This window comes from Catharus ustulatus, chromosome 6 (genome assembly GCF_009819885.2).
Source record: "Catharus ustulatus isolate bCatUst1 chromosome 6, bCatUst1.pri.v2, whole genome shotgun sequence".
NCBI classification, from domain to species: Eukaryota; Metazoa; Chordata; class Aves; order Passeriformes; family Turdidae; genus Catharus; species Catharus ustulatus.
The window spans coordinates 54941845-54954594 of NC_046226.1; the positions used below are offsets into that span (position 1 = coordinate 54941845).

Here is a 12750-nt window from a genome sequence, read left to right on the forward strand (position 1 = left end):
TCAGAGCGCAGCATCCACGGCAGGATCATCGATGCCAGCAGGGTTTTCTTCTGGCTCCTCAAAGATCCTCTGGAGGGAGAGCCAGAGGCACCCCACAGAGCAGGGCCTCCAGGAGCTCCCTACCAAGAAGTAGATGAAGGGTTTGATGCTGCTGTGGATGCAGGTGAGCAGGAAAAAAAACTGGGAGGAGAAAATGATATAGCTGAACACCTGCAGTAAATTCCTGAGGCTGAAGGGCAGAGTGAGTAGCACAGAGAGGCAGATAACAATGTCCAGCCTCTTGAGTTGCTGCTGATGGGAGCTAGACCTGACTTTAATGAAGATGATTGTGCTGGAAATCAGCATGAGGGGAGTACAGAGGAGGAGATCAAAGGCATACTTTGAGATGAGAGGCACCCAGCAGTGCTCAGGTAGATGGGATGGGCACAGCAAAATTGCAAGGAAAGTGAAGACAATGATGGATAGTGCCCAGAGTCTAACACATACCACCCATGTCAGGTGCTGGGGACGGTGGCAGCAGTACCAGAGTGGGCAGAGGATGGACCTGCACCTCTTCATGTTGATGAATGTCAGCAGGTACAGCCACAGGCTGCAGGACACCAGAGGCAGGCGCAAAACCAGTGACACGTATTGCAAGGGCATGATGGCAGAGCAGGACACATCCTCCAGCAGGAAAAGCAAACTGGAGGGGACCAGAAACAGGAGGAAGAGGAAGTCAAAAAAAGTCAGAATGAGGATGTAACGGGTGGTGCTGTTCCTGTACAAATGGCGGGAGAAGAGGAGCCAGAGGACAGCCCCGTTCCCAGCCAGCCCACAGAGGCAGATGAGCAGTGTCACACTGTGTATGGCCACATTGGTGACATCTGTCTCACAGAGATCGTCCCCTTCAGTGGGTGAGGCAGGAGATGGGGACACGGTGGTCACCTCCATGGATGGACACTGGGCAGGCAGTGGGATGTGGTCCCTGGCTGTGGTCAGAGTGGATGGGAGTCAGTGGTTGGAGAATCCAGGGATGGACCATGCAGCTCCTCAGCAGCTCCCTGCAGTGGGAAGGATTCAGTGGGGAGGAGTGAGATGTGCAGGGAAGGAGGATAATTTGGGAGGGATGTGGAAGGGAAGCACAGGGCAGAGGAGGGGGGACCTGGGGAGGGCACTGCGGTCACCAGGAGAGGGTGGCAGGAACAGAGCAGCTGCTGGAGGAGAGGAAGGTGGGGCAGGGAGGAAGGAAAACATTGCACTGACCTGTTCACTGTGGGGCAGCAGCAGGCACAGGGGGTCTGTGCAGATCAGCGGTGCTTCCTGGTACCTCTTGCTCCTTTGGGATCCATGTCCTAAAGCGGCTCCTCCCAGGTCAGTAACATGAAGGAGAAAGTGCCCAGATCACCAGGAGCTCCCATTCCTGTCCTGCTGGCTCTCTCTCTGCCCTCTCCTGGTGTTGTTTCCCATGGCTCGGTGGAATCATGGGAGAGTCGGAAATTGCATTTTTGGCTACGTCTGAATTTCACGTCAGAATTTCATCAAAATATCCTCGGATATTTTTCTTTTTTTTTTTCCTGCCACAGAGGAAGTAGCTCGACACATAGATTTCTTTCAATGGCTCCTCATTTCCTCCTGACTGGAAACACCCTTCCCAATGGGACATTCTCCAGCTGCCTTCCCTCTCTCAGCAAATTTCCACCATTCCTTATTTGTCTTCCTTGAGGGGTCATTGTCCCTCCAGCAGTAGAGGGATGCTGCTGTTGCTGGTGGCACTGAAATGCTGGGAGTGCTGGCAGTGCTGTTGAAGAATCCGGCTTCTTGTAAGAAACAATTCCCATTCTTGGAAGAGCTCCAGGATCATTGCCAAAACCCTGCCTGGGCTCAAGAAAGCATAGCCGAACCTGGAATCCAAGAACTCCAAGAACACTGAGCCAAGAATTTCTGTAATTCTTCAGCAGACTCACGCAGTCCAACAGAAGGACACCCATTATCTGCTTGCAGCCAGGTTATCAGCACTTAGAAGCCACATTAATTACTGCCAATTCCCTTAATGATGCAATGAAATTATTAGAGAACAGATTTTGAGGTGCTATGATCTTCTATCCAGCCCTTCATGAGAGCTCATCCTCCCCCTTCTCAGACTTGGAATAACATGTGGTTGATATTACCTGACCCCATCCCTCTGGGCAATCTGTGCCAGGGCCTCAGCACCCTCACAGGGAAGGATTTCATCCCAATATCCAATCTGAACCCACCCTCTGGCAGTTAGAAGCCATTCCTCTTTTCCTGTCACTCTATGACCGTGTCCAAAGTCCCTCTCCAACTCTCCAGAAGCCCCTTTAGCTCATGGATCATGGAGTGTTTGCACTTGCAAGGAGATTCCATAGCTGGGGACACAAACGCGGTGTCAGCAGGGAAGAGAGGTGACAGTTCTGGTCCCAGGGCCACCACAGGTGCCAATTTCCAGCAGGAGCATCCCAGATCCCTGAGGCGTGTCAGCCTAGGTAGGAATCATGTCAGCTCAGCCTTCCAGGAATTCCTTGGAATTCACTGTAGGCTGCTGTCTGACTCCCAGGGGAGTGTAGAAGATGAGTCAGATGAAACCTGCAACTTTCTAAGGGTTGTAGCCAAGAGAGCAGCATTAATTCACAACTTCTCAGAAGAAATGAGATTGCTGAAATCCTAAATCTTCCCTCTGCTGTGTGTATGTACTGCAGCAAAAACACAGAATTTATTATTCCATGAACCCTCTTGAAAACTGCATGGTGACAGTAAAGTACTGCTGAAATTGTGGCAAAACTAGATTTGAAATAGAAATCAAAGTTCAGCAGCATATTTGTAGTGCAGGATCCTAAGGATCCACCCCAGGGAAAAGAGGGGGCAAATTCAGGCAGTTCAAATGACAAGATTTTGGGATTGGGGTTCCTTTAAAATGAAAGAGGATGTTTCACATGGAGACAAACTGCTTTTGCCATAGCTGTCATTGCTGAGGCTCTGTGCTGTTCCTCATTTCCTGGAGAAAGTCAGGAGCAGATTAGAAGCAGAGCCCTGATCCCGTCACAGGCTCTGCAATAGTTCCCTGTCTGTGAGAGCCCTGGAGAACAGGAGCCAGCACGGAGAACAGGGGTTGTGGCAGGAGCTGGGACAGACCCCGCACCGGACGCTGCTCGGGCTCACCCCGAGGGCTTTGCTCCCCTTTCCCAAGTGACCATTCCAGGGAACCTCTGAAGATCCCGACCCAGGGACAGCAGCTGGTGTGTGTGAGCTGATGTGAGTGCACTGTGGTGAAGTTCTCCAGGCTGTGAGTGGAAACAAGGTCAGACTCTTTTTGAACTTAATCAGTGCCTCCTCCTTGGCTGGAATGTGGTCATCCCATATTTTTTTCAGGGAATACCCATATGTAGGGTATTAAAAGCTATAAACCTTGTGGGAAAATGGAGGGAATATTGAAATGAGTGTCCTGCTGAAGGAATGCAGCAGCTCAGTGATATCAGCTGACACCTGAGAATCCAGGCTGGATCCATGCCAAAGCCATTTGCTCTCTGATATCTCCATGGGCAATTCCTTCCTTCCCCAATGGTTTTCCTCCTCCAGCTCTGTCCTGTCCACAGCCAGGAAGGAGGTATCTCCCTGGCTTTTGTGCCAGGCATGCCAAACCATTCTCCCATGTTCTTGCTTACCATCTGTCCTGTGCCTTGCCTCTCCCTGTGCTGCTCCACATGGAAGCTCTGGGTGGGAAAAGATGGGCAAAGCCACATTTGGGGGACAGCAGGGTTTCTATGGTGTGTCTGTTTTTCAGCCCTGCAGCTGTGCGAGGGGAAGGAGAAGCAGCAGAGGTGTCACAATGAGCACATTGTCCCCGGCCACGGAGGGATCCAGCCGGTGGGAAGGCATCCAAGGGAGGTGGAATGAGGAGAGCCACTCCAGCCGGACCCACTGTGCCCACAGGCTCTGGACCCCGCTCCGTCCCTGCCCGGTGCCGCCCATCCCGCTCTTGCCCCGCTCCAGCCCCGATCCCGAGCGCTGCTGGCTCTGCCCCATCCCGGCTCCCGGGGCAGCTGCGGCCGCACCGGAGCCTTCCCCGGCTCCTGCCAGAGCAGCGACGTGCCCTAAACCCAGCAAAGAGCCCGTGTGTCTGCCTTCCCCCTCTTCCTCCGAAGAGGATTTGAGTTTATCAGATTAGAACAATTCCACCGAGCCGTGGGAAAAGATCCGGGCGGGGCAGTAAAGGAAAAGGATTGGGAAATTGCTTCTAAGATCGCGGCTTTCCCACTGACAAACAGGAGGGGGAAGCTGGCCTGAGATGGGAACTTCTCGTGTTCGGGGCGAGAAAAGAGCTGTGCAAAGCTGCTGAGGATTAGAGAAGAGGTTCTCCTTTCTTTAACAATCCGGTCAGGGCTCCCTTTACAGCTGGTACCCACCCTGATAACCGGGCTGCACGGCGCGGGTCTGGCACGGGCTTGGTGTCTCTGTCCCCCACCCTCCTCTGAAAAGCATTTACAGGGAGGGAGGTAAAATGTATTCAGGGAAAACTGTTTGTCCAGTAAGATACAGGAAGGGATAAACTGATTTTAAAGAAAATCCCCTAACCTATCAAGAGGGGATGAAACAATGCAATACTATTAAAAAAACCTAAAAATAAATGGAGGGATTTTAATTCCTTTGGCAATCAAATGCAAGCTAAAATTATTGCATATGTGTTAACCCTCTGTAATCTGAAACACAAAGCATCTGTGCTGCTGTCCTCAGCTGGGTTCACCCTGAGTAAAGGAGAGTGGAAAGAGCTGTTAATATCCAAACCCCGAGCTGAGAAAAGAATCAATACCCTGCCAGACAACCAGGCTGGTAACACACCTGCACAGGACTTTGTGGAGATGAAACAGGGGGCCAGTGAACTCCACATGAAATCCAACCTAATTGCTGAGACTGTAAGGCACTACCAGCCTCAAACTGCTTGCACACTGGAACTCAAGAACAAAAAGATTGTTGTGTTAGGAATTACTGATACAGGTGCTAATGTAAGAGTCATCTCAGAATCCAAGTGGCTGCTGAATGGACTCTTGAACCTGCTCCAGGGAACAGCTCCAGCCTGCAGATCACAGTTAGTCAAACTCTCGGACCTCAAAACCATCTTATAATACCAGATGTTTCATGGTAAAATCCCCCATAGTCTTGTGGGGAAGAGACACTGTATCCCAGTGGACAACACCCCTAGAGACAAATTTCTGATTGAGCCATTGGACAAAGAAACACTCTTAAACTTAAAAACCCTATAAATCCTTATGGAGAAGGCCACTGCTGCAGCTATCCAGCTTGAGCATCACCAAGAGGAAGATACAAAGATACTCCACAAAATACAGAGACTGTTATAATTTGTTTGATTTGAGAGCATTTTTTATGTTAATATGTCCTTTCAATTTGGTGAACTGATTTTGTTATGTTGCAGACATCATCGAGCTAGCTGAAAATTCATTTCTAAAGACAATTATTAATGATCAGTTTTACCCTGTGTTTAAAATACTGATTTTTATGTCTTTGCCAGGACTCCTAGCAGAAAGACATACACAGGTTGGCACCCTAGTGGCACAAAGAATAATGTAAGAATTGTAAGATTTGGAGCACTGCTTACCATCAAAGAACTTCATATGGTGCACATATCATGTGAATTGTTTACCCAGATAATGATGCAACAATCGTCTAGAATGTTAGTTTAGTCCTGTTCTGGTCTCACCCTGCTGCCCAGGCTCCTGTGCTGCTCATGGAAACAGCCCCCACGGCAGCTCTGTGCCCTGCTCCTGCTGCCTGTCGTCTCCTTGCCCTTCTTCACCGCTCATTTTGGGTACTGGCTCTTGCTGAGGGCGTTTGACTTCTCTGCCTTTGCCCTCAGCACCTCTCTCCCACTCACCTGTGCCACAGCAGTGCCCACCCTCTGATTGACTTCCTGGCTGGGAGCTGTGCAGAGGAATTCACCCTCTCTGTTGGTGTTGGCTTCCAGAGGGCTTTAGAAGATGTGCCAGAGCCAGGGAATAGGGCCAGCAGTGTGGAATCACCATCATGAAACAGAGTCACAGTATCCCAGTATAACTCGGTTGGAAGACACCTCCATGATCATCAAGTCCAACCCACGCCGTAACTAAACAATGGCACCAAGAGCCACAGGCAGTATTTTTTCAAATACATCCAGGGATGGTGACACCACCTCCTATGCAGGAAAAGCATTTCAATACTTTTTTATTCTTCCAGTAAAAAACTTTTTCCTAATATCCAACCTGTATTTCCCCTGGTGAATCTTGAGACTGTGTCCTCTGGATCTGTCAGTGCTGCCTGGTGCAAGAGACCAACCCCACCTGAGCACAGGAAGCTGTAGAAGCTTTCAGGAAGTTGTAGAGGGTGATAAGGTCACCTCTGAGACTCCTTTTCTCCAGGCTAAAAGGAGTCATCATAAAATCTAACCATAAAATATCCAGAGTTGGAAGGGACCCACAAGGATCCTGGAGTTCAGCTCCTGGCCCTGCACAGGACATCCCAACAATCCCACCCTGGGCCTGACAGCATTGTCCAAAACTTCTTTGAGCTCTGTCAGGCTGGCACTGTGTGCAGCAGGGGAACTCCTGCCTGGAGAGGATTCTGGATGACATGAGGAATCATCATGGGATGGTTTGGGTTGGAAGGAATCTTAGAGATCATCACATTCCAACCCTTCTGCCATGGGAAGGGACACCCAGGAAACCTCTTGCTTTGAAATCCTTGCTTTGAGTCTTTCCTGTTCAACAGGTCTGAGCTTTCTCTGTCTCAGAAATGAGCTTCCCTACCCTGTGGAATATTAAAACTGAGTCACCAAGGCTGAGAGCTTTTCTCAATGGATTTTCTTGGTGTGTATCCTTAAAAACAGCATGCAGGTGGATAAGAAAAATTCCTGGGCAAATCCCATACATCTCCAGCAGGTTCTGATACATGGGAAGACCCTGTGGAGGCTTCACAATGAGGTTTGTTGTGCAGGGCAGTGTGCAGGTGTTTGGGATGGCCCCTGGAATGTTTCCCCAAAATGCACACTGAGTTTGGGGCAGTGGGCTGTCATGTGAGTTGAAGGATGGTCTTTAATGATCCTCCCAACCCAAACCATTCTAGGATTCCATGGAAAAGAGGAAACTCAGGTAGGGAGTGGCCTGGGTGACACTGGAGACAAGGAATGTGCTTTGAAGTGGAAAAAGTACAGTAATTTCACGATTACAAGCGGCACCATTCTGAGTAAAATTTTGGTACCAACTCAGAAATGCGGCTTACATTCAGGAGCGGCCAATATATGAACAAAGTTCTGAAATTTCCCAACCAGGAAGTGCCAAGCCGAGCACCTGCCAGTAAAACCCGTGACTGCGCGATTGTTACAAATTGGTTACTCTGTTGCGCGGCGGGTGGAGGCGGGGGGCTCCGTGCTGCCAGCCATGCAGTGGCAGGGGGAGGTGTAAACAGGCTCCGTCCCTGTCTCCCGTCGCCGCCGCGGGTGAGGGCGGGCTCCTGCCAGCACCACGGGGCAACGCCGAGCTGGGCCACCCAACCTCATCGACAGCCCCGAGGGGGCTGAGAGCACCCGGCCCCGAGCCGAACAGTAAACCCCATGATCCCGTTACTAATTCATTACCTTGTTGCACGCGGGTCCTCGTTGTGAATGAAAGTGCGGTTTATAATCCGGTGCGGCTTATATATAGACAAAGAGCTAAACATTGCCGACACCCGGAGATGCGACTTATAATCAGGTGTGGCTTCTAATCGTGAAATTACTGTACATTGGAGGATCATGAACCTTCTGCACTTGCCTTGGGAGGGACTCCCTGTCTAAGTTGTTCTCTCCTTGACAAGATGTTGTGCCATGGAAAGTTTCTGCTTTGCAAGAAAGAGGTAGACAGGAAAACAGGGGACAGGCAGAGAAAAAACCCTGTCAAGTGTGGAAGTTACACTCATCTGTTAATTATAAACAACTCTGTTAAAAAATGCTTTTTAGATAATTTAACTCACATGTTTCTCCAAAGCCTGATTCCACACCCACGGTTTTCACTCTCCCTTCCCTTTCCAGAAGCAGTGGCACCTTGGTTTTCCACTTGATTTAAGGCAGTGGGAAAAGAAGGGAAAACTTCCCCCTGGGTAAGAGATGTGGCTGCTGCCCAGGTCTGTCCCAGGAGGAATGAGGAGATCTTGGCACTGTCAACATCATCCCAACAATTGCAGACACTACCTTAGGAAGAGCTCTGGTATGAGAAAGGCACCTGCCCTCCTCAGAGACAAGCCAGGATCTTTAGCATGGGATAAAATAAGGAAATGAGGCATTTTGGACACTGTTCAACAGGGACAAGCTCTGGAGAGAAGCCTGGATGTTGTTTATTCAACAAATTCTGAGGTCAGAGTAATCACAGTGGAAACAAAACAAAAAACATAAACCCAAATCTAATGTAGGGGTAATAATTAAATGACAAAGATCAGTTCAAGATGAATTTTGGCTGAAGCTGCTGTGCAGAGTCTCTGTTCAGCTCCTCCTGAGGGTGGCCAGGTTCAGGATGGAGGGGGTCAAGGGATTCCTTGGACACTGATGCTGGGGAACCAGAGGGTGGCCCCATTCTGCAGAACAGCAGCATAACCCCTAATTTCTGTGCAATTAATTGGTCCAAGTATCAGGTGATGTGAATTTCCATGTTGAAAGCTCTTTTGGTTGGCAGGCACAAGGGTTCATTGGAAGTCACCTTTGAGCCTGAACTTTGTTCAGAAAGATTTAATTGCGGAAATTAAGAATGTGACAAATTCCCACTGAGAGTACAAGGGAATGTTGCTGTCCCTGCCCAGCTCTGCAGCCCTACCTGGTGTCTCTTCCCATCAACTGGGAATGCAGGGCTGGCTCTGCTGGATGGAAGGGGAAGGAGGCTCCGTGTGATCCCAGCCTCTCTCCTGCCATCCAGAGGCACCAGTCCCGCAGGGATTTGGGAAATCACTGCCACCCTGTGCTGGGTGTGTCCCCAGGCCTTAATGTGTCACATTCTTTGCAAAGAGGAGATCCCTCAAACACCATGAAACTCATCTGGGCAACCAAAGGAGATGGAGTTCATTCCCTGGGGCCCAGGCAATGAGGGTCATTCCATGGGGAATAGAGCTGGGGAACAGCACTGAGCCCAGCTGCACTGCCTGGAGCCATGTGGGCAGGGCAGGGAGGAGGAAAGCCATGCTCCAGTGTGCTCCATGGCAAAGCATCCCTCCCACATTGCCCTGACAATGCCCCTGCTCCCTTCTCCTGCAGGAGTGCACCAGCACAGGGAGGGTGATGCTGTGGGTATTTATTCATCAGGTGACTCAAGGAAAGCTGTGCTGAGGTCCTACAGCAGAGCAGTGCAAGGGATCAACAGGCCTCTCCTCTCCTCTCCTCTCCTCTCCTCTCCTCTCCTCTCCTCTCCTCTCCTCTCCTCTCCTCTCCTCTCCTCTCCTCTCCTCTCCTCTCCTCTCCTCTCCTCTCCTCTCCTCTCCTCTCCTCTCCTCTCCTCTCCTCTCCTCTCCTCTCCTCTCCTCTCCTCTCCTCTCCTCTCCTCTCCTCTCCTCTCCTCTCCTCTCCTCTCCTCTCCTCTCCTCTCCTCTCCTCTCCTCTCCTCTCCTCTCCTCTCCTCTCCTCTCCTCTCCTCTCCTCTCCTCTCCTCTCCTCTCCTCTCCTCTCCTCTCCTCTCCTCTCCTCTCCTCTCCTCTCCTCTCCTCTCCTCTCCTCTCCTCTCCTCTCCTCTCCTCTCCTCTCCTCTCCTCTCCTCTCCTCTCCTCTCCTCTCCTCTCCTCTCCTCTCCTCTCCTCTCCTCTCCTCTCCTCTCCTCTCCTCTCCTCTCCTCTCCTCTCCTCTCCTCTCCTCTCCTCTCCTCTCCTCTCCTCTCCTCTCCTCTCCTCTCCTCTCCTCTCCTCTCCTCTCCTCTCCTCTCCTCTCCTCTCCTCTCCTCTCCGTGTTGGCATTATCACTGTTGGCAGTGTTTTCTTTCTTCTCCACAACGACACTCTGGAGGGAGAGCCGGAGGGGCCCCCCAGAGCAGTTCTTCCAGCACCTCCCTGCCAAGAAGTAGATGAAGGGTTTGATGCTGCTGTGGATGCAGGTGAGCAGGAAAAAAACGTGGGTGGACACAGAGATGTAACCGAACCCCTGCAGGAAATTGAAGAGGCTGAAGAGGAGAGTGAAGAGCAGAATGATGCAGACAACAATGTGTCGCTGCTTGAGTTGTTGCTTTTTGGAGCCGTGCCAGGCCCTGATGATGTAGATTGTGCAGGAAGTGAGCATGGGGGCAGCAAAGAGGAGCAGGATGATGGCGCACATGTAGATGAGACCTGCAAGTCCCTGCTCATTTAATAAGCACAGAGAAAACACCACAGGAAAGAAAATGAAGAGAGCAGAGAAGGTCTTATCGTGGACAGTTTTCGCCACCAACCACAGGCACTGAGGAAGATGGCAGCTGCAGCAGTGTATGCACAGGAGGTATATTTTGGTCATATTTCTGCTGAGCATCAGCTGGAACAGCCCCCAGAAGGAGGTGTACACTGACAGCAGGAAAATGAAGCTCATGTACGTCAGGGGCATGATAGGAGTGCAGGACAGGTCCTCCACCAGGAAGAGGATGGTGGAGGGCACCATGAAGAGAAGGAAGACGAAGTCAGTGACAGCCTGGTAAAAGATGTTATAGGTACGTCTTTTCAGCCTGAAGAGCCAGAGGACAGCCGCATTCCCAGCCAGCCCACAGAGGCAGATGAGCAGTGTCACACTGTGTATGGCCACGTTGGTGACATCTGTGTCACAGAGATCGTCCCCTTCAGTGGGTGAGGCAGGAGATGGGGACACGGTGGTCACCTCCATGGATGGACTCCGGGCAAGCAGTGGGATGTGATCCCTGGCTGTGGTCAGAGTGGATGGGAGTCAGTTCTTGGAGAATCCAGGGATGGACCATGCAGCTCCTCAGCAGCTCCCTGCAGTGGGAAGGATTCAGTGGGGAGGAGTGAGATGTGCAGGGGAGGAGGGTGGGAGTTGGGAGGGATGTGGAAGGGAAGCACAGGGCAGAGGAGGGAGCACCTGGGGAGGGCACTGCGGTCACCAGGAGAGGGTGGCAGGAACAGAGCAGCTGCTGGAGGAGAGGAAGGTGGGGCAGGGAGGAAGGAAAACATTGCACTGACCTGTTCACTGTGGGGCAGCAGCAGGCACAGGGGGTCTGTGCAGATCAGCGGTGCTTCCTGGTACCTCTTGCTCCTTTGGGATCCATGTCCTGAAGTGGATCCTCCCAGGTCAGTAACATGAAGGAGAAAGTGCCCAGATCACCAGGAGCTCCCATTCCCGTCCTGCTGGCTCTCTCTGTGCCCTGTCCCGCTGTTGTTTCCCAAATACTCAGTGGAGTTAAGGGAGAGTCGGAAATTGCATCTTTGGCTACGTAATAGTTTCACTTCCTCTGCGGAATTTATCTTGGGGTTTTTTAGCTACAGAGGAAGTGACTTTTGTGAAAAGCACCAAATGTAATATTTTGCAAATAGTCCTCATTTTCTCCTGATGAGAAACATTCCTCCCTTGCAGAATGTCCCATTCTTCAACTGCCTCCCCTCTCCTGACCGGTTTCTAATATTCTTAATTTTTCTTCCCTGAGGGGTCATTGTCCCTCCAGCAGTAGAGGGATGCAGGGAGCGCGGGTGAAGCAGCTGGGTGCTTCTCAGAAGTAACTCCCATTCCGGTAAGAGCTCTGGGATCATTGCCAAAACCTGCCATGAGCCCAAGGGTGCACAACTGCTCCTCCTCCCCTCCCCTCCCCTCCCCTCCCCTCCCCTCTCCTCTCCCCATCGCCATCCCCATCCCTATCCCACAGATTTCCCAGACAGCAGCCGCTCCCCCACTCTGAGCGTGGCCTGTCAGACTCTGCTCTCCTCTGGCTCTCCCAGCATCCAGACCCCTTCCAGCCCCCTCTGACCCTCTCCTGACCCCCCCAGCCTGCTCTGACACCCCAGAACCCACCCAGGGCTGCTTGTTTTCCCCTGACAGCCCCACTGCTCCCTGCTCCACCTGGGACCCCAGCAGTGTCTCTGCTCCTCCTGGCCAGGGGGTTCTGGGACCCAGGAGGGAGGAGGAAAGCCCAGCTCCAGTGTGCTCACAGGATGATAAAGGTGGCTGGAGCCAGTGCACAAACACATAAGGAGGCCTGCAGGGGTTTTGGGGCAAGTTCTGTAACAAGGAGCAAGAGCACATGGCCAAGGGAATAGTTCAAGGCTGGGTCACCTTTAATATTGCAGCACTCAGTGAATATGACCATGAGAGACCCCTTTGAATCAACCTCCAGGATCATAAAAGTACTTCCAGTAGGAGGCTTACTCATGAAATAAATTCCAGGCAAATTATGTTTCTGTGTTAGATAAAAAGTTTTTAACATCTCTGTGTGGTTATAATGGATAAAACCCCTGCTGTAAAGTCTCAGCACACAGAGATCAGGGAGAGATCCTTCTGTGTGTCCTGTGTAGGTAAAGAATTCCTGCTTTCAAATGCTTCCCAATGTGTTAGAAAGTTTATTTCAGCCAATTTCAATGTCAAGACAAAGATGGGAAGCACAGGGCAGAGGAGGGGGGACCTGGGGAGGGCACTGCGGTCACCAGGAGAGGGTGGCAGGAACAGAGCAGCTGCTGGAGGAGAGGAAGGTGGGGCAGGGAGGAAGGAAAACATTGCACTGACCTGTTCACTGTGGGGCAGCAGCAGGCACAGGGGGTCTGTGCAGATCAGCGGTGCTTCCTGGTACCTCT

General features: G+C 51.4%; 1 protein-coding gene across 1 annotated transcript; it reads right to left on the minus strand.

Moving 5' to 3' along the window:
• On the minus strand, window positions 1–11395 carry LOC116997726 (mas-related G-protein coupled receptor member H-like). Its single transcript, XM_033062805.2, has 6 exons — window positions 11152–11395; window positions 9913–10947; window positions 1243–1249; window positions 487–682; window positions 124–180; window positions 1–69 (listed from the first exon to the last, which is right to left on the minus strand). Exons 2-6 carry the CDS (start codon window positions 10835–10837, stop codon window positions 1–3), a joined length of 1254 nt encoding a protein of 417 aa, XP_032918696.1. The 5' UTR covers window positions 10838–10947; window positions 11152–11395.
• Window positions 11396–12750: the final 1355 nt, after the last annotated feature.

Bases quoted from the DNA above. Each gene is read 5' to 3' on its own strand.
- LOC116997726 (XM_033062805.2), bottom strand. From the start codon at position 10,837: ATGGAGGTGACCACCGTGTCCCCATCTCCTGCCTCACCCACTGAAGGG. The intron at 181-486 runs GTATGTGTTAGA...TTCTCCTCCCAG, and splicing joins CCCAGCACCTGACATGGGTG to TTTTTTTTCCTGCTCACCTG. The intron at 70-123 runs GTAGGGAGCTCC...CTCTCCCTCCAG, and splicing joins AACCCTTCATCTACTTCTTG to AGGATCTTTGAGGAGCCAGA.